Raw genomic sequence first — 25,510 nt, 5'->3', positions numbered from 1 at the left:
GTCGGGTCAAGCCCTTCTCCGGATGATGGACCCGTAAATTTTACTCTAATGTGTATTTTCCTGTCTCGGATAAGATGCAGCTGTCCATGTCGCCGTCCCCTCTACAGGAGTGTCAGCAGGTCCCGCTTTGAACTCTCTGTAAGGTGACCGTCCAAAGTTACCCAGGCAGACAATCCCTCAGTCATTCTTATGATGTATGATCAGGGATCTGTCAATTAGGTTGGGAATGCAACAATTAAATCATCTCACACCCCATTCCTCAACCACACCAGCCCTGTTTATGAAATAAGTCACTGATTTAATGGCTCTAACTTGACAGCCAGTTTCCCAATGGGGTGGGTAAAGTCCCGGCCTCACATATGCTTGATGGAGTATTCTGAATTTTTATACATTTTTAATTTCAGTTTTAAGTATCTTTCTAAATTATACTGAATATATATAAGACTGAATTTTTGAAGTCGACAATGGGTCTTATTTGCTTGCCTGGTTTGTGTGTTTTTAGTTGTATGTTTAACTTAGGGGGTTCTGATATTTTCATTTGTTAAAATATACTGTTTTTCTTCTTTCTTTATATTGTTTAATTTAACTTGCTTATTTATTCATTTCTTGAGTTCAAAGTAAATAACTTCTTTTAGGTCTATCTGTTGTTCTTTAAAAGACCCGTTATTAACTATTTCTAATTTTTTGGTTTGGATTCAATCTTGTTTCACTATAATAATCTGTTTTGATTTATCTGCTTTTATGATATCCATGTCATTTGCTTCAAAGTAGGTTTTTAATTTTTCTATTCTATCTCTATATTTGATGTACAATTCTTCAGTAATTTTTCTCCCCCTATTTTCGTTTTTTACATAATTTTTTAGCTTGTTGCTAATTTCTATTTTTATATCATTGTAATCCTCTGGGGGGTTATTTTACTGCATATATAATGCAGGTATGATATGATATCTAGTTTGTCCCATTGGTTTGGGCCGTTAAAGTCCAATCATTTTTTAGCATGTTTAGTGTATTTCTTGGTATCTCTACGGCAGTTTTGTTTAGCACTAAGTTATCTTTCCACTTTTTGATTTCTCTGGATCCTGGGTATTCAAATCTTTTGCTTAGTCATGTAAGTTTCTTTTCCTCATAATTATACAATTTGTCTTTTTCAGATCTTTCTAAATTAATTTCTTGTTTAACACCTAGTTTCTTGAGTTTCTTTTTAATTTTGGTAATTGCTATATATTTATATTTAATTGTGGCCTTTAATATTTTTAGGTTAATTACCTTTGCTTTCCTATTGGGTATGGCTTTCTCAATAGATTTCGGTAGTGATAAGGTTTTGAGCGTTTGTTTTTCTCTAATGTGTTTTTTAAAGTAATTAATGTCAATAAGGAGTGTTTGTATCTCACCTTCCATTCTTTGTGTGTATACTGCATTGTCCACTTGCTTGTTTGCTAGCTTCCGCTCTGTCATGTCACTCCCTTTAGGTCTTTGTGATGTATTTGCCATTTCCTTTTTTCTTATATAATATTGTTTATTATTTAATTAATTATCTCAACAATACAGATAATTTTCAAAATGAGATACCTTTTTAGATATAATTTGTTGAAAATTAATAAATAGCCAAATCCAGAATTTATTTTTATTATGCTTACTAATTTGTCCTTTTTAAGACACTAAATTATAATAATTTTTTGTGTTTTTAAGATGATTAACATCTATTATCTAATTAGATAATAGATGTTAATTATCTAGATGCTAATTAGTTTTTATATTTTTACATTGCACTTTTATTTTTTAGTGTTTTGTCAAATTTCAGCATTATGGTTTCTTTATTGTTTTCTGAGATGCTGATTTCAGTCCAAGCTATAAATATAAACTTTACTGTATTAGTACTCCTCTAAGCTCTAAATCATTATTGTAATAAAGGAAAAAAACAATAATAAATAAGACTGAATTTCTGTTAGTGTTTTAGTTTGATTATAGAATTATAATCATTATCACTATTTTTGTTTAAAGTAAAATTACAACTGGAGTTTTATAAAATAAAACTAGTGATTAGATGCCATCAAAACTTGGAGATTAGATAATAAACGGAGATGGGCAAATATTTGAATAGTAGAAAGTTCCAAGATTCGAGAGCATGAATATTTCATTGATAAAATTTAAATTTGAATACTACAAGTACTTTCCAATATTGAACCATACGTGACTGTATGTATGGTTGGAAATCCATAATTACCCAAAGGAGGAGCTGACAAAAAATTTTAAATATTTGAATAATTAACAAGGACTTTTTTTAGTAACATATGCATTGTATTGTATATGGTCTGATAAACCATATGGGTAAAACTGTTTTTCTTTTTACTTTTTGTTTTACTTTAATAATGTATTAATATATTGAAGTAAAATAAAACAAACTAAATAATAAATATTAAATCAATTATTAACTAGGTTATATAAAGTTTTAGTTATAAGTTATATTAATTAATAATAACGTTATACAAGTTCACTAAGTATTTGAGATATTTGAATATTCAAAATCTGGTTAATATTCAAATTCAAGAAAAATGATATTTTCCCATCTCTAATAATAAGTACAGTCAAACCTGTTTTTATGTGGTGGATAGGGACCGCATAAAAAAACGCATAAAAAAAATTGCACGAAACTTCACGCTATAAAAAATAGTTTTCGCAACACAATTAAAAAAATATTTTTTTATGCGGTCAATAGGGACCGCATAAAAAAAGTCTCACGTAGAAAATAACTCAAAACCGTACAAAACAGAATTTATTGACAACAGATGTCAGCACTTTACTGCATCATCTCGTCTATCGTCTGTTTTACATATTTTTGTCCAGGTGGTGTTTTGTTGACTTAAAAAATAAATTATTTCATTTTTCGCATATTCATGCAATAATATTACTATAATAAGTTTATTTATGCTATAATAAGTTTATTTAGCTATAATACGTCAACGTGAGACATGACAAATCGCACGAGACTAGTTGCCAACTATACCGCACAAATAAAAAATCGCACAAAAAAAGACCGCATAAAAACAGGTTTGACTGTATTAATAAGAAAAGAATAAGTCATTTCTACAGCTTAAAAACAAAGAATTTCAACATAAACATTAATAAACATGGTATATCTTATGATGCTACTTTTACAAATATCTATAACAAAAACTGTTGTTTTGGTGTAGATATAAAATAACTTTGATATTTATAATTTTATATATTTTTGAATAACAAACTTAATTTTAAAAAATACTCTATAAAAGTTATTTAGATATGACTTTTGGAACCATGTACGGTTTAAAATATTTTCTCTATCCTTGAGTTTAAAATTGATTTCTAATGCTTTAATATTTTTTGTTTGTTATATTTTGAAAGAAAAATCATATACCGTATTTTATGGACTATAAGACGCACCTTAATTTTTAAACAATTTTTTAAAAATTTACCTATAAGACGCACCTGAATTTTGGAGGCAATTTTTTGAAGAAAAAAGTGCGTCTTATAGTCTGTAAAATACGGTAATAAATAAAGCAGTATCATTTAAGACAAGAAAAATATTTAATATACAGTAGAACATGTTATACAGTTAATATATAAAATGAAAAAAACAGATAAATTAAAATGTCTAAGTTTTTTAAATTAAGATATTTGTTTTGTATAAAGAATTTTTGAGTAATTCTGTTCTCTAGTTTTTGATATATAGGATGAATAAAAAATCATTGTTTTATTACAAATAACACAATATAAGAAGGCCACAGTGACTTTTTGATCATCCTGTATATACGAGTATAAATTCAATCAATAGTTGTTGTTGTTCTTAATTCTATTTTTATAATTTTATATAGCTAGAACATATGACCAAAGAAGATTTGATAAAGCAAGTAAAAAGGCAGCTTATTTTGTTGCAAAAAACAAAACATAAATGTGATGGTAAGTATTAATATTAATTATACTAATAAGATAATTTATCATATACAATAAACACTTGCTAATTAAAATTTCATTTAACCCAACCATTAAAAAATATGACAAATTTGTAAAAAATTAATATAAGTTGCATTCAAAAGCTTTACAAGCTTTCTCGGTTAATTCTTTGATTATATTATAGGCGATAACAATGCAATGATTCTGAAGTAGGGATCAAAAAATGAATTTTATTGTGAGTTCGGGGGGGTTGGAAGAAGTCAGACTCCTCCTTCTGGCAACAGGTCGTTGACCTACTCACTTGTCGAGGATGGCTGTTATGTTTTGTTACGCGTTACGCGAGTGGAGGGGAGGTGAGATGGGGTCAACGAAAAGGCGTAGACGACAGTCGAGTAAAGACACCATGTTTAATAACAAACAATATTTATTAAAATCAACAAAAAATTTAATTACAATTCTAAGTTTGCTAAGCTACAATTCTAACTCTCAATTATGCGTAGGGGGAGCTTGAGAGAGAGAGTTTACAGATATCATTTCATACCTCTTTGCAAAGTCCGTAGACGACGGAATATCCAAAATTATAGGCTCTAGGTCAAATTTTCACGACTCCGATGAACAGTTAATTTGCGGCTCATCCACAAATTAACTGTTGTCATACGACTGGCAGATCAAAAGAGACTCCCCCGAGGGGGAAAGAACACGGGTTTTTATAGATTTGCTGTGGGAATTAAGTTACGAGATCATTGTCGGACGGAAGAAAATGATGAATTCGGATAATGAGTGTACAATTTACAATGTTACAAATTATATTTTCCACGAATTCGGTTGTTCGCTTCTAAAATCGTAGGAATAATTAATTCGGAAAAACTAGATAAAATCCGAATTTCACATTATCTGATATAGACTTATTAAACTGCCATGGTTCAGGATTTACAATTTTATTTGAAAAGCAACAAGAATCTTATCCAAGAAGAAAGTTGAAAATTCACTTTACAATAAATTGCAAAGAAGTATGTTAGTGAGTATATATTGTAATAAAAACTTACAACCAGTTAGTAGAATATTACAAAGATAATGCACAAAACTAAGATAAACAAAGAAGGTTTTACTGGATTTTTTCTGACAAGACATTGTAAAATTAATTAATTGATTATACAGGTATACATTTACTAAACATTAAATTATTTTTATTGAAATAAAAATGTCCATTATAATAAAAAGCAAGAAAAATATTAAAACTTTAAAAACATGTAAAAATACACTTGTTTGGCCTATGACTTATATTGTATAATATATTTTATTTTTTAATAATTTTATTGTTGATTAATTTAAGCTACAATTTTAAATTTTACTTTATTTTTTTAATACAAGGTTCGTATGAGCTATAAAGCAAGTTATAGCTCACATTAGAACTAAGAATGACAATAAATTTAAAATTTTACTTTTAAAATTGGTTTCATTTATTAATTTTTTAATAAAAAAATTAGAATATTAAATTTAAAATTAAATAAGATTTATTTAATTTATTTCAGAATTGAATGAACGATGTATAACATTGGAAAAAGAGAAAAATGAAGCAGTTTCTCTTCATAGTTCTGATGCAAATTTTAAAGTTAAAATTACAGAATTGGAGAATAAAATAATCAGTATTACAGCAGAAAAAGATGAAGCAATATTAGTTCATGCAAATATGCAAACTGCTCAAGAACAACATTTGAATAAATGTCAGGTAAATAATATAGTTTAAATATTGCATTTTATAAGGCATTGGTATATAAGATGCATCCATAATTCAGTAAATATTTAGAGAAAAAAATAACATTTTTGAAGAACTGAGACAAGAAATTGTAATACAATGTCTAGAAAGAATCTTCAATCATTTTAGCAAGCACTCCCAGTACAGTAGAGCGTTGATTATCTGAATCAATTGGGGACTGGGGTTATTCGGAAAATCGAATTTTCGGATAACCGATTATGTGCAAAAAAAATACATTATTAATATAGTATATTAGTATATCCCAATAATAGTATATTAATATATTCCATGTTGAAATTTTTCTCTGGTTGCTTCATGTTGAATTTTTGTCGATGTTAAGTGTAACGAAAATTTTTATAATAATAATCATTCTATTGTATCTTTAAAAATTATTTCTTTATTTTGTACAAAATAAATATATTGAAAAATATAAAAACAAAAAAAAAATTATACTTTAGAAGTTAATCTAGTATCAAGAACATTTGATTCAGCGTGACACAGTCCGACTGGAACACTTTTGGTTAACTGACGTTTTGGTTGATCGGCTTTCGGATAATCAATGCTCTGCTGTATATCAATATCAATGAATATATCACTTATATAAGTTAAAATTATTAATGAGATTGACATTATTCTTGCATTATAATTTCTATATTCATACTATAACAAAATAATAATAAATTATCTTGTATCATCATTACAGCTTCTTAACTGCCTTTCCTTATCATTTTTCTATTTTGGTTTAATTTCATTTCTGAATAATTGTAATGGTTACATACTATAAGTTCTACATAATCCTTATTATACTACTATCCTATACAGAATATTTTGTTTTTCCCATGTTCATAAATAATCTACATACTCGTACACATTTATATTGAAATGCATTTGAAAGATACTGTGAAGAAGTTAATTCATCACAAGTGCCTCTGCAATATCTCTCTTGGTAATCTGCAATTCTATTATTGGTTTGGTACCTTTGTTATTAGGTTTGTTCAGCTTCATTTTTCTTAAAATAACTAAAGAATATCAGTTTTTGTTTTAACTTTAAAATATTTAATAAATATACAAGGTCTGTCTGGAATGTTCACAGAGTATAACATACATCTGAATAAGTATATAGAAACATCAATGATCCCCTAAAAGTTGTCTAAACAATCACCCAATCATTTAGGCGATCATTAGAATTTTCTAATGTACACAAACTTTTTAAATTACTCACTAACCAATAATTGAATCTGAATGCAGCTTGCACAGCTCTCTAGCAGCAACTTTTGTGTACTATCTGCCGAGAGCATTAGTGTTCTATCTTCATTTGTAGTTGTGTTACATTCATTTGTATAAACATGTGTTGATTGCATTTTATGATTTTCTTTCAGTAAGTGCTAGTGAGTGAAGAACTTCTGTAATGGGTTAGATCTGATGAAGATTTCATAAAAAGCATCATCACTGGGGATGAGACATGGATCTATGGGTATGATGTGGAAACAAAATGTCAGTTATCAGAATAGGTGAGAAAATCTTTGCCATGACCCAAAAAGGCGTGACAAGTTTGGTCGAATGTGAAGGTCTTGTTCAATTGTTTTGCTCAATTCTGAAAGTGTCATTCACGTGAATACTATCTGAAAGTGATGAAACGTCTTTGTGAAGTAGTGAAGAAAAAAGACTGACTGCTTGGAGAGAACAACATGATGACAATGCACCCACCAACACATCACTGCTGATAACAACTTTTTGGCCAAGAACTTGATACCACTTGTTCTCCAACTTCCATATTCAGTGGACTAAGTGCCAGCAGACTTATTTTTGTTTCCTAAATTATAAAATCCTCTCAAAAGTTGCCATTTTGAATCCATTGATGCTTTAAGGAAAATTTGCTAGCGGAGCTGCACATCATCCCAAAAGAAGCATTTCAGAAAGTATACTTTTTGTGGCAGAAATGTTGGATTTGGTGCATAGACTCAGGAACGGACTACGTTGAAGACAACAAAACTGATTAGCTTCTAAGTAAACACAAACAACTTCTATTTGCAAAGTTTCCAAACTTTCCAGACAGACCTCGTAAACTAACATTATTATTATGTTTCATATGAACAAATCACTGATTTTTGCTCTAATAAATCCTAGTTTCCACTTGCTGAAAACAAAAATTTTTCATTTCTGAGCATAAAAATGTCATATAAAGAGCTAGTTTCTACTTGTGGAAAAATTCTGAAAGTGGGAACAACAGAAATAGAAAGTAAAGAAAAAATTCTATTCACATATAAATTCTGTTTTCCTAAAGCATAGAATGTCCCTTTTGTGGAAAACAGATATTTGAATAATACCTATTTTGGTGTCTTTGGAATTATATTAAAATTCCAAGATGGATGATATTTGATCAATAACATATGGTTTGCTGGTCCTATTATATCTCATGCTTCATTTCAATCCTTTGTTCATCTTTTTGGAAGTTAAATATTAAAATATATCAAATATTACATATTATATAAATATTAAAATATATCCTAATATTTCAGGTAACAACATTTTCTATATAATGACATCTGTCATCATTAATTTAGTCAGAATGTATGGAGAAATCTTCACATTCCATAGTTTAACTTTAAAATTTAATTTATTAATAATTTATCACTTCAAATATTATTTAATAATTTGATTATCTTTATGTTTAGATTTGTTGTTTTAGTTTTGATATTCATATTTAACAAGTAATTAAACAAAATTTTATTACTCTATAATTAAATCATTAGCTTTTATATTTCTATTTTCTTGCAAATAGGAATATGAAAAACTATTAGAAGAATGTAAATTAGAAAATTGTCAATTACAAGAGTCTCTTCAGAAAATGAGAGAAAAGACTAAAGATGTAGAAAAAAGTTATCAGCTTTCAGAACAATTAGAATGTATGAAATTAAAATTAGAAACATTAACAACAACTTGTCAGTTTCTTCAAAATGACATGGAAAAACTGTCATCAGAAAACAAGGTACATATAAATATTTTATAATAGCGATAATTATTTTTGTATATCAATATCTTGTTTTAAATTAAACAAAAAAAATTTACTAAATTAATTTCAAAAAGCATTATTTACAATTAAAAATCGTTATTTAAAAAATGATAGATTTAATGATTTGTAAAAATTTTATAATTTTAAAAAATAAAACAAAACAATAAGTTTGAGTTAATTCCAAAACGTTTATGCATTGATTTTCAAAATAAACTGGTGCAAAGGAAGAAAATAAAATTGTATATTTTTTTTTGTTGTGGTTAAGTCTTTAATTATAATTAATTTATTATTTCCTGTAATTACAAGAAAAAAATAAAATTATGAAATATCACTTTCATAATTTATTTAAGTTAAATTTCTTTCTAATATTTTTATATAAATATTTAATCAAAATTGTGCAAGAAAAATAAAAGATTCTCTTAATACAGATATCTGAGGAACATCTTTATTTTTTATTTTTATCTATAAATGGTTATTGATTGCTATTTTGATGAATTTAAGTGATATGTATGATATTTAAATATTACATATATACAATATTTTCTCAATTAAAACCTATTCTTCAAAAAACTTCCAGGGAATAAAGGTGCTGTTAAAAATAAATCCTGGTCTAAAAAAGCATGGGAAACATATTGAAGTATAGTGTAATATAGTTATGAGTGACAAGTAAGGAATTTAACTTATAGTTAAACTTCTCAAGGAGTTGAAATTCTACCTCTTTGGACTGTATAGAGTTGGATAGCATTTTTTATTCCAAGATTCACAGAAATGATTTTTGAAATAAAATTATAAATATTGTTAAATATTGAATGTAGTAATGTTGCAATTGAGTTCATAAGTCAAAAGCTTATCAGCTGAAGGATAATTAAAAAAACTTGAAGGTTGTGAGTGTGAACCAGAAGATTGTAGTTGACAATTGAAGCGGACACAAATGACAATGTAGTAACTAAATTGGAAGATGTTGAATCTGGTTAACTATGAAAATGGTCCAAATATTATAGTAGTAATCCAAAAATACAGTCAATAAATGGTTTTGATAGTTTGGAAAATGTAGATGTAATTAAGGTATTTCTTTCAATTTTTACCCATTTATCTTCTGTTACAAAGTAATTAATCCTAGCCTTGAAAAACTCAAGGTATTCAAAATAAACTCTGGAAAATATGTACATTTTAAAAATAAACCCCGTGGATTTAACTTGCAATCACATATGGTTTTTAAGTACAACTGCATGCATAAGGCAGTAACTTTCTGCTGATTTTCATGCATAATTACACTGCATGTAATTGCTGTTCTTCGGATTTGATGATTCTATAAAATCCAGTAATGTGTCTTCTCTGTGTGTAACGAATTTCGACATCATACTTGTTTAGTATACTAGATACTGTTTTGTTTACAAAACAATGTCCTTGACGACACCACTATAGGAGCTCTTCAAACTTTATGATAGCTTGGACTAATGTGAAACAAGTTCAGCTGGAAATAAATAACAGGAGAGCTGAGATATTTATCAGAAGGACCAAAAAATTATTATCATTATTATTTTTTTTTTTTTCAGGCACACTATAAACCTGCAGAAACATTTAAACTGTTGAAGGTCAAAACATCCCAGGCTATCTTACGGAGACAAGCATTCAAAGTTGTAATGACTTGTAAATTGCCATGATATCAGAAGGAAAATTTGCTGCTTTATACGTGTGATCATGTGATGATAAAGAAAAATTGTATATGTAAAAATTATTACATGCATAAGGCAGCAGTTTTTTGAGGGTCTGTGATAAGCAGAGAAAATTTTTACATTCAGATGGATAATGTATATAGCATGAAGATATTATAGATGCAGAGATAAGCCAGTAAGTTTAGTGAAAAATGCAAAAAAAACTAGTAGGTGCAGAAAATCACTGCTGCCATGTGATTGCAGGTTAATTGAAGAAATACGATATACTGTATATATACACTCCGCGACAAAAGTATAACCCACCCCCCTAATTTTTTCATATCTGATAAAGAATTATAGTTATATTAATATATTACTAATACACAAAATTTGGGTGTTAGTAAGTTTATTATACTACCAATACATTATTTATTAAATGCATAATTAACCAAATACAAATGATATTGAGTTTTGCAGTGCGACAAAAGTATAACCCAGGTAATGAAATTTAAATAAAAATTCGAGAAAAATATAACAAACAATAATCATTCATATAGATTAATATTTAGTAGATCCACCACTTTTACTTATCACCTCAATCATTCGGTCCGGTAAACTGTCATATAGCTTTTTAATTATGTCTTGATTTATATTTTGCCACTCGTCAACTATCACCTTCTTTAACTCTTCAACAGAAGTAAATTGTCTTGATCCACGATAGACAGCTTGTGATAAATTTCCCCAACAATTCTCAATTATGTTCAAGTCAGGAGAATACGCTGGCCATTCAAGAACTTGAATATTTTTTTTTCAGTAAAGTAGTCTCTAACTACCTTTGCACGATGGATACTGGCATTATCTTGTTGAAAAATGAAATTAGGACCAGCAATTCGCATTGCATGAGAGTTAATTCGCTCGTTTATTACTTCTATATATCGTTTACTATTTATTTTTCCAGAACAGAACTTAATATCCATTTTACCTGAGTATCCAATACAAGACCATATCATTACACTACCACCTCCGGCTTGTCGACGGCTCAATATAAAATTATCTTTTCTTAAATCGTGAAAATAGTAATTAAAACCATCAGGTCCATCTAAATTGGACTTCTTTTCATCAGAAAAAATAACTTTTCGCCACTTTTTTTTTCCATTGAACATGATCTTTTGCAAATTGTAATCTAACTACTTTATGTTTATTAGACAACGGCGGTTTTTTGTTAATTTCTTACGTTTTAAATGTTCACACTCACGTATAATACGTTGAACATTCCTTAAATTCGTATCAACACCAGCCTCCGCTGCGATTTGTCTTGCGGTAAGCGTAGGATTGGACGCAACTCTTAAAATTGATCTTCTTTCTCGTGGTGTAGTTGCTCTCGGTCGACCTGTCCTTTTTTTCTTACCATAGTTTTCGGGATCTTTTAAAAAATTTCGCACAACACGATGACTTCTGTTGATGATTTTTGCAATTTTGACCTTAGAATAATTTTCAGAATGTAATTTTTTAATTATATCAATTTCAGTTTCGTTTAAGTGTTTTCCCCGTGGCATTTTAAATAAAAAATAGACAATTATTAACTTAAACAATTTATTTATGCGTAAAAACTTACGAGTGACACGAAACAAGTATAAACATGAATTGACATGTCCAGTGCACCGAGCTGCTTGAGCCAATAAGACGAATGGGTTATACTTTTGTCGCGCTATCAAACCAATAACTTCGCCGCTGCGTAACAAAGCAACATCGGAACGTAACTATATATATACCATAGTTCTAGAATCAAGTGAACAATGCTGGCGCGTTAGGAATTTATTTACTTATATTTAGTTTTACCGTAAATATAAAAAATTAGAGGGGTGGGTTATACTATTGTCGCGGAGTGTATTATTAAAAAATTATTAAAGAATTTAAGGTATAGTAATACCCCGAACTTACACGATAGGTGGGACCGAGCGATAACCATGTAAGTCAAATTCACGTAAGTCGGGGTATAATTTTGCATATAAATACATATGAGTTATTTTTAATTAGGGCCGGAGACTAAAGAAAACAATAATTTAGAAAAAAAATGTTTAATAAAATCTTAGACAATATATACGTATAACAAATTATATTATTAAAATCGTAAACCGAAGTTATTTTGATGTATTGTAGAAGGCTTCATAAAATCTAACAAATTCATCTGACGGCTCAAAGATTTTTTTTTTTCTCCCGCAAAATTTCCTCGTAGCAAGCTAATAATCTTTTTATTTCTCATTTTGTAGAAGAAATGCGTTCTTCATTGGAGTCTATATTTTCTAAAATTTGTAACCCCTTTTCAATTGAACTGAGTCCTTCTGTCAAGTTTTCACAGCTTTGAGAATTTTTTCTTTACCTTTTATAAATGTTCTGACCATCGATTCCGGTAGATCAAACTTCTTTCCAATTCACAAATTTTCATTTTTGTATCAAAGTCTTTAATAATGTTAACTTTACATTCCAAAGATAAAGTTTTTCTTTTCTTGTTTGATGCAGAAGAATCAGTTCTACTTCGTTTAGATGACATAGTAGAGTCTCTCAAGTCTCCATAGATATAACAAACACAGAAATAAATAACAAAAAATAAATTGTAGCTATGCGTTGATTCCGCACGACATGTCCGAACATGTAAGCTGAACAATAGTGTGGGGAGAGTGAGTAATCAAGAGTTGTGTGGCGCTCAAACAAAAGACGAATCGACGAGATTTGAAAATCACGTAACTCCGCGTTCGCGTAAGTCGGGGTAGCGTAAGTCGAGGTATTACTGTATTAAATTTAAAATGATTGTCTTATTGTATGATAATTTTAATCATAATTAATATAAATATTTATTTAGTGTTATATGTCCAAATATTTCATTAAAATGTTTTTATTCATAGGTTTTAAAAAACGAGTTGAAAATAATGGCAGAAGCAAGAGATGAAGCTTTAAAATCATTAAAATCATGGAAAGAAGATATCAATAAAGAAACAAGAGAAGTTGAACATCTTAAAGGAGAAATCCATTTCCTTAAAATAGAAAGAAATGAACTTTTGAACAAAATAAATGATATAGTTGAAGTTAAGGATAATTTAACCGAAAAATTACAGTCTTCTGAAAAAGAAAATAAAATGATGGTGGAAGAATTAAAAAGTAATCAAAAACAGCTTGAAGAAACAAAAATGGAAATTGAAAATTATAAATTGCAACTGGAACAATCAAATGAAAAAACAAATTTGGCTGTTAAAATTGATGAAAACAATGATCTTAAAATCAGTTTAGAAAAACTAAAACAGGAAAATAATGCTTTACAAATACATATACAGGAATTATCTGATGAAAAAAATAATTTGAAAGCTAAATTGGAATCATCGTTATTAAGTTTAGAAAGTGTGACTAAAGATAAAGAAATAATAATTGGTAATTTGAATAATATTAAGCAAGAAAATGAAGCATTGAAATATGAACTAAAAGAAGTTAAAGAGAAAATGGAAAGTTTTGTTAATGAACGACTTAGTAAAAGTTTTAATCAGATTTCTAATATGGAAAAAGAACTTTTGAAAGCACATCAACACAATTTGGATTTAGTAGAAGAATTGGATAAGGTCAAAGATCTGCAATGTTTTGTTGAAGATGAAGCTAAAGAATTAAAAGAGGAAAATGATAAGTTGAAAACAGAAATTAAAATAATTGAAGCAGATTTGGAGAATGACAAATTACATATACGCAAGCTGGAAAAGGAATTGCATGCTGCCGAAGAACGAGAACATGTATGTACAACAGAAAATGAAAAATTAAGAATAAAACTACATGAAATAAAAAACAAAAATGATTTAATAAATATCGAATTTGATAATCAAAGAAAGAAACTTAATGCTTTAGAAGAAATATCTGAAAAATATATTTCTATAGAAAATGAAAAAGCACTTTTAGAAAGTGAAAAAACTACTCTTTTAACTCAGATTGAAGCTTTAAAACAAGAATGTAATACTCTAAAACTCAGCAATGAAAATGAAAATTTATTAAAAGAAAATAAGATTGATAGTGAAAGTTCATTTGATTCTCAAGAACAGATACTTACTTCAATTGATAAAGAGTTTGAAGATAATTCTGAATTATTAAAATTTAAAACAGATAATACTACTTTGAAACAAGAAATAGAACAGCTAAATACTAAAATTTTGGAAAAAGAAAATCTTTTAGAAAATATGTCATTAGTTTGTTCTAATAACTTTGATGAAAAGGAAACCAAAAACTTGAACTGTGAAAAAGACACACAGACAGAATTAGATGATAATATAAATCTATCTGAGAGTAATTATTTACAAAATAATAATAATTCTGATAAGGAATTAAAACATATTGCTAGTGAACAAGAGCTACATAATAAAATAGAATATTTAACAAATGAATATGAAGAAATTAAAAAATCTTTGTTTAGCATTTCACAAGAGAAAACTTTTTTGGAAAAGGAATTAGAAGAAATGAAAGTTATAAACAGGGCATTACAGGAAAATATTACAGAAGTGAATAATAACAAAGATTTGTTTGAACAAAAACTTCACGAGAAATCTGATTTAGTCGAGAATATACACTGTCAAATGGATTCGTTATTAAATCAGATTGATGATTTGAATTGCCAATTACAAGAGAAAATTAAAGATCTTGAAACTGCTGATTTGAAATTAGCTGATGAAAAATCAAAAATAAATCTTTTGCAAACTGAATTAGAAAAATATAAAACTGAATTAGATAATTTACATAGAGAAGGTTATCATTTATCTGATAATTGTCCATTAATTGAAGATTACAAATATATTAAAGAGGAAAATGAAAAATTTAAAATAAGATGTAAATATTTACAAGAGACAAACAGGAAATTAGAAAATTTAATTATTGACTTGAACAAAACAGCCAATGAGGATGATAAAACTCTAGTACATTGTGAGAAAGAATATTTGCAAGGAAAAAATTCTGAGCAAAATAATAATGCAGAATTACAAAAAACTAATGAAGAATTTATGGAAACACTTATTACAAATGAAAACATTATCCAATTAGAAAATTTTAAAGAAAAATATTTGAAATTTAAAACAGATAATGGTTTCCTCAAAGAAGAAAATTATAAATTAGAAGAAAAAGTAGAATCTTTAATTTCTCAGCTTGATACCCTACAAAAGGAAGTAACAAAATTATTAGAAGAAAAAGCAGCTATCAGTAATGATTTAGAAGATCATATTTTAATGCATAAAGAGCAACAAATTTCTTTTAGAAATAAATATCAAAGCTTGGAAGAAAAATTTAATGATTTAAAAAACCAATTATCAGAGAAAACTGTAGGAAATGATATGCAATGTAAACAAACAGAGGATTCAAATATTCAAACAGATGAAGTAGAATCCATTGAAGATATTAAATCAGAACTTTCTGCCACTAAAGACTTAATTAAGCAGTTTTCTGAAGAAAAGGCTGTATTATGTAATGAATTGGATATGAAATCTACTATGATAATTGATAAAGAGCATCATATTAAAAGTTTAGAAGACAAAATATTTGAACTTAATCAGACAATTGACAAACTTCTAGAGGAGAAAAATGAATTATTGATTGATGTTAATAATAAAAAGCAAGAAAGTAGCAATCAAACTGAGTCTTATGATGAAAATATTAAAGTACTGCAGATATCACTGAAAGAATCAGATGATAAAATGAGAAAAATTAAAGCGGTTGCTCTAAAAACTAAAAAAGAATTAGCCGATTCAAAAAAACAGGTAATAATGTTTAATTTATATTTACAATTAATTTAATACAAAACATTTTTTAAAATTTTATTTTAATACTATTTATTTGTTTGTTATTTACTACTATATTTCTTGACAAAACTTAAAAGAAATAAAATAAATTTAAAATAAAAAAATATTGAAATGTTTTTATAAGAAATTTTGTTTAAAAAAATTGAGGGGGAATATTGGAAATTTTTTTAATAAAGTAGTAACTCTTATTTAGAACAATACGATCAGTTATAAAAACACATTAAAACTAATTTTACAAAATGGATTCAATTTTGATTTGTTTGCTTTATAGTGAGAATTTAGATAATATTATTATTAGATAAATAAATCACAAACAAAACAAAATAATACAAGAATTTTTTCATTTGGTATTGTTTTGTTTTTTCTACATTTAATGCACTTTAGGTGGTTTCATCTCAAATAATTTGTTTTTCCAAATCAAATTGGATGGAAAGAAATAAAATAATTTAAGACATTACTTTCTAAGCTGAATACTAGTGAGTGTTGTGTTTTCAGTGTCACTTCTAAAGAGCAACATATTCAGTGGTGTGAGTTTTTCAGGGGTTTAATTCTGTTCTAGTAATTTTTTTGTGAGATAGGAAGATAGATATATTGGGCTATATGTATAAAATTATTGTACTTAGATGACATATTATGGAGTGAAGGAAAATACAATAATTGATGATAGCTAATTTTAGCATTCATGCAAAAATCTAATAATTTATCAAAAGAAAATAATATCTTAAAATAATATTATAATTTAAATAATATATAAAAACCTTAGATTTGCATTTTTGGATTTTTTTTTATATTAGATTATGTTTCAGTTACAATAACTCAATCAATTTTCGTGTTACTATAGTATACAAATTATTTAAATGTATGTTTTTATTTCAGTTAAATGAAATAACAAATGAAAGAAATCAGTTAAAGAAAAAAATGGAACAGCTTGTTTCAGAAAAAGACAAGGCAGTTTCTGACTGCAGGCAACATCTTTTAAATTTTCAGGTTTGTTTTTCTCCAATTAAATTGCATCTGTTTAAAATATTTTTGAAAATTATAATACTAAAATAAATATAAACATTTGTTTAATATTTCTAATTTAACTTATTTGAAAAGTTTTTTTTCCAGAAGATCAAAATATTACATTTGGAGAATCAAAACTTTGACAATTTTGATGCTCTAAATATTGTACATATCTAGACAAACCTGTGTTAAAATAACTCTGCCCATTACCATATAACATTATTATTTTAATATATATTATGCCATGACCAAAAAAATTTGAGCAGAGTTATCAAGCATATCAATACAGACTGAAAAGATAGTTTAATTTAAAAAATCTTTTAATAACATGTGAAATATTAGGTACTGTACATTCCAGTAATCATCAGTCTTAGCCACAAATGATTTAGTAAGTTTTCACTGAAACTATGAACCTAACAAGATGGCAGAAGCAAACAGCATTATTTGAACATTTGAAGACTTATTTTTTCAAAATAATTTTGAGTTAATACAGATGAGTAGTAAAAATGGTGTTGATAATATAACCATGGAGTTGGCCATATTTGCTTCATCAGAATTCACCATATCCACAGCTTGATGAGTGCAATGTGCATGAGTCACTGCACTGATGAATTCATCAGTGAATATCGAAACACATTTTAGAACATCATGGTTCACCAATGCGCTGTTTGATGCATACTGGAATGCACCCATTCTAATTCATGTCCTTTAGCAGCATGTCAAATAAAAGAGAAAAATTTATCTGTTAGTAATGTTTTCTTTCTTTGAATGAATAATAATAGGATTTACATGTAATAAATAAATAATAAAGTGAGAATCAGTCTATACTATATAAGATTCAAAAAATTAATGTAAAATATTGTGCTTTGATCAAAACAAGTGAAACACATATTTATCTTATTATTGACTAAATAATGTATAAATGCCTGTTTATCTATAGATTATTCATATACAAGGTATTTGTTATTCTGTATTAAATGAAAATAATGTTTATTGTCAAACTATTTAAATTTTTATGCAATACAGGGTAATTCAGAATCATCTGATTTCAAAATTATCTACTTATCATTCTGTGTTAATTTTTAAAAAATCAGAATCATTTGACTTTTTAAAAATTAACACAGAATGATTAGTACATGAATGTAAAGGACAAGTGTCTTTAAGGACTAAGTTTTAGACTATGAATAATAAACAACACTAGTGTATCATTTATGAAGTTCTTTTGGAAAAATGAAAATGGCATCTAATCAGCAGAAAGCATTTTGCATGCTGCAGTTTTCACAATGTCAGTCTGTAATCACTGTTCAGCATGAATTTTGTAGAAAGAACCAAATAAATCCACTGATGACTCAGAGTATTCGCAGGTGATATCAGCAGTTCGATGAGACAGGATGTCTTTGTAAAGGAATAAGTGCAGGGCAACCAGGCATTACCTGCAGAGGATGTTGAAAGAATGAGAGAGACTTTTTTATACAGTCTGAAGAAACTGACCTATTGTGCTAGTTGAGAACTGGCGATTCCTCAGTCTACTGTTTGGCATGTAAAGAAAAAATTGTGTTACATGCCATACAAATTGAAAAAAATTGCAAGCACTGAAGCATAGTGGTGAGACACAATGAATTTCTCCCTTTACATGCAAGAAGCTAAGGAAAGCAGACAATTTTCACACCCGACTTGTTTTCAGTGATGGCAAAATTTCCATTTAAGTGGCAAAATGAACAGTCAAAACATTCACATATGGAGCTCTGAAAATCCTCATGCATGCATTGCACATAAATGGGACTCACCCAAATTGAACATTTTTTGTAAACTTTCCATATGATTTACAGACCATTCTTTTTTGCAGAAAAAACAGTGACTGGCATTTTGTATTTGGATATGTTACAAATCTTGCTTTTTCCCCAGTTGAAGGAAGATCTTCCCAACTTAATTTTTTAAACAAAATGAGGTACTGCCCCATTGGCATAGAGGTTTGTCATTTTCTTAATACTGAGCTACCAGAGTCACAGTGGACCAGATGACTTGACATTATAAGTTTGCCTTCTAGGCCTCTGGAATCACCCCATGTGACTTCTTCTTTTGAAGTATGTGAAAGATCAGGTGTTTGTCTCACCTATGCCCACAAGGCTATACAAACTTAACTGTTTCTAAAGCAGCAGAAATGCATTATCAATGACACATTGGAATGTATTTGGCAGGAATTTGCATATTGCTTTGACATTAATTGTGACTAAAGGAAGTAAAGGAAAACTTTCTGACTATAGGAAGTCATATCAAAGATTTGTAAAAAGACTTAAGTAATACATGAATGTAAAAGACAAATGTTATCATTTTGTGTTGTTAATTTTTAAAAATATAAAAATTAAAAATCAGATGATTCTTTCTGAATTACCCTCTATTTTGTTGTTTTTTAGAGCATTATATAAAATATTTACTTTTTAAAATTAAATAATAAAATTATTAATTAGCATATTAAAATGTAATAGTAATCAAAATCTTTATATTTAAGTTATTAATTTATTTTTAATAATTATTTGATATATTTTCATAATTTTGAATAGACTTTGCAAGTTGAATATGATAAGATTGAAGATAAATGTGAAGCAATGAATTCAAAAATTAAACAGTTTGAACAAGACGTAACTCAGTTAACATCTGAAGTAACATCAACAAAAGAAAAATTTGGTGAAATTAAATGTGAAAATGATTCTTTGAAAAAATCATTAGATGCCACTGTTTCTGAGAAAAAGGTACATTATATCCAATTTCTTTTTACTCTTGTTTGGAATTCAATTATAATACTGAATTTAGTTTATTCACTACTATTCTAAACTAATTGCTTTTTTATTTTATTTGTTAAATAGTAGTAAGTAAGGCTGCATTTACACTGCCAACAACAACAACTCTACAGATCTTAAATGGCAATGATGGTGTATTTTGTTGTATTTGTTCCTTGCAAAGTATTCATGTTGTTTATTAGTTTTCATGTTAAAGCATGTGCAATTTACATTAGGCTTAGCATTTAGACCGGACTCATCTCTGTTTTTAAAAATTGATATGTAGAATAAAATGTTAATTTTTCAACATTTCTGGACATATATCATAGAGCCAAGGTTTTTTTTCAACACATAAGAGTAACCATTCTCCATATTGTTCGAAGAGAATTGTGGAAAGTTCAAGTTAATTGGCCAATATCATTATGACAATGAGAAATGTTGAATCTTGGCTAAATTTCAAACAACTAACAACTAAGATAAAAATGCAACAAGAACAACTAATGTGAATATTTTACAGACAAAGATGGACAATAAAGAAATTGGTTTTGTCATTGTCATTCAGCAGTGTGAATGCAGCTTAAGATTCCAGAAGAATTTGTGAGCTTTGTATAAAGTTGTTTAAATAATATCAATGAAATAATTTTTCTAATAATAACCATTTTTATTAAAATAAAAAGACTATTTTATTTTCTTTTTTTAAATACTTGTATTATTAATCATTTAGATTTGAAAATTATTATGGAAAGAATTAATAATTTTATATTAATTTAAAATGTGTTAACTTTTTTAGCAATTAGAACAGATGAAGACAGAACTTGAGGGAAAAGTAATTGTATTAGAATCTGTCCGTGAAACAGAAACTAAAAAACATAATGAAACACAAGCCGAATTGCAAAAGAAAATACAAAAAGTAACCGAATTAGAAGATCAATTGAATATGGAAAGATTTCAACACACCTCCACAACTCAACAATTAGAACAAGCTCTTAAGGTTAATTTATTATTTTAAAATTTACATCACATAAAAATATTGACACAAAGTCTATTATTACAGGAAGCTAAACAACAAAATTTGTTGAGCTTGGAAATGGCTGATTATGAACGTTCTGTATCAGAACTTAATGCAAACCTTGAAGAAAGAAGCAAGTGTATTAATGATCTTCGATCCCAGTTAGAGAATGAAAGGGAAAAATATAATACAGCTCTAGAAGAATTAAGTAATTATTATAAATATATTCTTTACAAACATCTTTGCAATTACTTTTTAAGATTTATATATTTAAATAATTTTCTGTGAACTTAAATCTAAAACTAAATGAAGATAAATTTTTTTAAATGTGGATTGATTGTAGTTTCCAAAATTTTTACTGTATTAGTTTTGCTTGTTGTCAGAAAATTATTGTTTTACATGCTGCTAATTTTATCCACAGTTCAGATTCTTTTTATCTGCATCATTTTTACATAAAAGAATTAATGAATATCTACAATTTTGAAATGTACGATGAATGAAATCAAATTGTTTATACTGTACACAAATTGAGACTTTAAAATTTCATATTCAATGTTTCTGTAGATTCTAGTAGTAATAAAAATACTTTCCATATTAATTTTAATGATTTGAAAATAACAAGAAATAAATAGTACTATTAATTATAAATGTATTAAGGTTTATCAAAAATCAGGAAAGAAATATTTATTTTCTGGACTTTTATATTCATAGATTTTTTCCTAAATAGATCAAAAATTTTCATCATTCTGAACTTAAATAAACAAATTTTACTATTATTATATGGTTTTTAGTAATATGGTATTACTGGTTTTTAAAACCTTGATAATTCTGATAAAAATCAAATAAAAATTTAAATTCTCTTCATATAAACTATTAATTATGAAAGATTTTAAAGGAATTAATTAATTCATTAAGTAGATTACATATAAAATTTATTAAAAACCTCTGATCATCAGATAATCATTGTTAAGTTTTATTTTTAAGAACATGTTGAATGCCAATGGAAATCAGAAGAAAGTAGAGCCAAGAATTTAAAGGATATTTTAAATAAAACAAAGAATGAATTATCAGATATGAAAAATAGAGAACAAGAACTTAAAGATAAAATAAAATCCCAACAAAATCATTTAGAATCTATATTACAAAAAGAAGAACTTTTTAAAGTAAAAGTTTTGTTTTATAATCTTGAAATATGTTTTGTTATTCAATTTATTTAAGAATTTTTTTTAATACATAATAATAGGTACAAATAGCAGAAGCATCAGCTGAAAATCAAAGGTTATATGAGCTTGTTAAAGATTTAAGGTTGAACAATAAAAAGACAACTAAATTACATGAAACAAAAATAGAAAATCTGGAAGAAGAACTTAAAATTGCAAATCTAGAAATAGTGAATGTTAAACAACAGTTTGAAAGTTATAAGGTATTGTCAATAAATAATAATTTGTTTTATAAGTAAGTGTTAAATATGCAATTATTTTTAGATTCGTGTGCATAGTGTGTTAAAACAAAAGCAAGAATCTAGTCCAATTCATACAATACAAGATGAAACTAAACAAGAAATGGAAAATATAATTGAACAGTCTAGAGAAAAAATAGAAGAACTGAGGTAAAAAATCTATAATTATAATTGAAATTTATTTGAAATGTTAGATCAATAGTAATAGATCTAATTAATTGCACAGTGAAAAATTAAAAGTTGCATTAACAGACAATGAGATACATCAGAAGGAACATAATGATTTATTACAGCATTATGAAAAATTAATAGAAGAAGCTAAATTAAGAGAAGATTCTTGGAATCAAAAGTAATACTCTTTAGATTTTATGCTTAATACTTTTTCAAAATAAAATATTTAATTTTAAATATATATGTATATATACATTTTTTCAGGTATAGTCAATTGAAAATGGAACATGATGCTTTATATCAGCAACAAGAATCTCTCAGTAAACAATTGCAACAGCAGAATGTAATTACTGAAACTTTTAAGGTAATTATTTATGAAATAATTGATTATCATTTGTTGTTTACTTACTGCAGCTTTATATTCTGCTGCTGTTTACAATATTTTATGTTTTTTTAATAATGAGTAATTAAGTACTAAAATTTGAATTTAACAATATATAAGTCAAGTTGATTACAATACACAAATTCATTCAGATTTATAAAATTTTTATACATTAACAATGACAAATAAAGATGAATCAGTAACTGAATACTCATTGCATCAGTTTCTTCTAAATTGATCATCTTAACATTACTATGGAAAATACTTTTAAAAATTAAAAAAATCTTAAGATTATTTAATTATTTTATAATAATATACCAACTATCTAATAATACTGTATAATATGTCTGCACATTACTAACTCTCTGCAAACTGCTTGTTGATAAAATGCACATTTCTGTGGCAATCACATCAAAATTCGAATTTTTATTATGAAAGCCTGTTAAATTTTAACATTAAATATTTAAAACAAATTTTTAAAAAAAGTCAACATCATATGCTTATGTTTGATCTTGGAAATATTAATAAGCAGACTTTTTACAAATGTAAATGGATTTTGTGAATCAAAATTTGATTTTATTTATGCTGTTTATTTACATTTTATCTCAAAAATTGCTTGAATTTTTGTTGCCACAAAACATTTGTGAATTTATCCAGATTACAAGATTATCATTTTGTTTTATTTTTAAACACATTATTTTCAATAATTAAAAATCAGAAGTTTCTTATCAAATATAATGTTTTAAATTCATTTAAATCATTTTTTAAAACCTTATATTTTTAACATTATATAATATTTATTATGTAGTGTACTGTACAATAAATACAGTAGAGAGTCGTTAATCCAAATCACTTGGGGACTGAAGTTGTTCGGATAACCGATTATGTACGAAAAAATATATTAACCTGTCCGATGTTGAAATTTTTCTCCGTTGCGTCACTTCGTGTTGAATTTTCGTCGATTTTAAGCCTAACGAAAATTTTTATAATAATAATCGAGGCTATTGTATCGTTAAAAATTATTTCTTTGTTTTGTACAAACGAAAATAAATATATTGAAGAATATAAAAACATGAAAATTATACTTTAGAAGTAAATCTAGTATCAAAAACGTTCAATTCAGCATGACACAGTCCGACTGAAAATCGTTCGGATAACCGGTGATTCGGATAACCAGGGTTCGGATTAACGACTCTCTACTGTATAGCCTTAAAAGTGTTATTACTGTAAAACTTTTTTTACAGCAAAGGCTACATGCACTTCAAGAAAATCATGAAATTGAAATAAAATTGCTTCAACAACAATTGGAAGTTGCGCACACAGAAATTAGCCATTTACAGAAAGAACATCAAAAAACTTTATCACCATCACACATGCCAGAAGAACCTGCACAATTTGATATATTTTCACAAGAAAGACAAGAAGGAGAGGTAATTTCCTGTTAACAATCATTATTATTAAAAATTTTTTAAATAGAAAGTATCAAATGAACAGCCTGATTGTTTATCAGACTATAAGGTTAAATAATTACTAACTTAAGTAATTTGGCAGGAGGAAGGCCACCGGTCTGCCATCTCTTGTTAAACACAATAATTATAAACTATATTTCAGAATATTCTGGAAGAAAAGATAGACTCAGAGTGGGACTTGAACTCTCAATTACTGATTACTGTGCAGATACATATCCAGATCTCCTGATCTTATTAAATTTGTATTAAATTTATTTATAATTATTACATTTAACAAGAGATGGAGGCCTGCCAAATTTCTTGGTAATTACTTATTTAGCCTTATAACCCAATAAAGAATCCAACATTCACTTGGTATCTGAAATTAACTATTGGGTTAGTATTTATTATAAATAATGAATGTAATTTTATACTATTTATTTTTAAAAGGGATCAGAATGCACTGACAGAAGAAGTTTAACACCTATAGGAGTATGTTTGTTTATTGATTAGATAATTTCTTAATAATGAAAGGTATTATAGAAATAATTATTTTTCTCTTTTCAGAATTCATCTTTAAATATTATTCCAAGTTCAGGTTTTATGTCATTTGAACAGCTATTACAGATGCCAGATGAACCTGACAGTGATTATCAATATCTTATTTTTTAAAAGAAATTATCATCTTATTATCTTAAATTTTTAATTATCTTTTAATAATTAGCACCAACAAGCATTTCTTCACAGCAAGATATAGAAAAACTTTCATCCAATTTAGTTGCTACACAAAAAAAATTAGAACATGTGACTGAGGTAAATTAGTTAATTTAATTTTAACATACTAATAAATTTTTTAAAATTTTTCTTTAATTTCAGATATTAAATGAAAGCGAAGCTAATAATCTGAGAATGACTGAACAAGTCAGAGTATTAAAAGAAGAAATAAGAAGATTAGAAAGAAATAAGGAAAGAGAGGATCATGCCGAAAATCTTGAATATCTAAAAAATGTCATAATAAAAGTTAGATTGTACTAATACATCATTTTCTTAAATAATGATATGAAATCTTTGTGTAAAATTTTCAAAACA

At 27.1% G+C, this 25,510-nt stretch overlaps 1 protein-coding gene across 1 annotated transcript in view; it reads left to right on the top strand.

Annotated features, from left to right (window-relative positions):
• Positions 1-25,510, top strand: part of LOC136989028 (GRIP and coiled-coil domain-containing protein 2-like) — a 39,676-nt gene that overhangs the window by 9,486 nt on the left and 4,680 nt on the right. The window contains exons 3-20 of the mRNA XM_067287070.1: positions 3,852-3,936; positions 5,463-5,659; positions 8,469-8,675; positions 13,258-16,128; positions 17,047-17,157; positions 19,737-19,925; positions 20,743-20,943; positions 21,007-21,169; positions 21,946-22,124; positions 22,205-22,384; positions 22,446-22,570; positions 22,647-22,769; positions 22,856-22,955; positions 24,218-24,403; positions 24,872-24,913; positions 24,989-25,067; positions 25,146-25,234; positions 25,298-25,441. Coding sequence (XP_067143171.1) covers positions 3,852-3,936; positions 5,463-5,659; positions 8,469-8,675; positions 13,258-16,128; positions 17,047-17,157; positions 19,737-19,925; positions 20,743-20,943; positions 21,007-21,169; positions 21,946-22,124; positions 22,205-22,384; positions 22,446-22,570; positions 22,647-22,769; positions 22,856-22,955; positions 24,218-24,403; positions 24,872-24,913; positions 24,989-25,067; positions 25,146-25,234; positions 25,298-25,441 — 5,271 coding nt within the window. The remainder of the gene's footprint in view (positions 1-3,851; positions 3,937-5,462; positions 5,660-8,468; positions 8,676-13,257; positions 16,129-17,046; positions 17,158-19,736; positions 19,926-20,742; positions 20,944-21,006; positions 21,170-21,945; positions 22,125-22,204; positions 22,385-22,445; positions 22,571-22,646; positions 22,770-22,855; positions 22,956-24,217; positions 24,404-24,871; positions 24,914-24,988; positions 25,068-25,145; positions 25,235-25,297; positions 25,442-25,510) is intronic.

Source organism: Centruroides vittatus, unplaced genomic scaffold, assembly GCF_030686945.1.
Source record: "Centruroides vittatus isolate TY-2023 unplaced genomic scaffold, ASM3068694v2 scaffold_435, whole genome shotgun sequence".
Lineage (NCBI taxonomy): Eukaryota > Metazoa > Arthropoda > Arachnida > Scorpiones > Buthidae > Centruroides > Centruroides vittatus.
The sequence above is the reverse complement of the archived record's forward strand: the minus strand, read 5'-3'. Positions and strand labels throughout refer to the sequence as shown.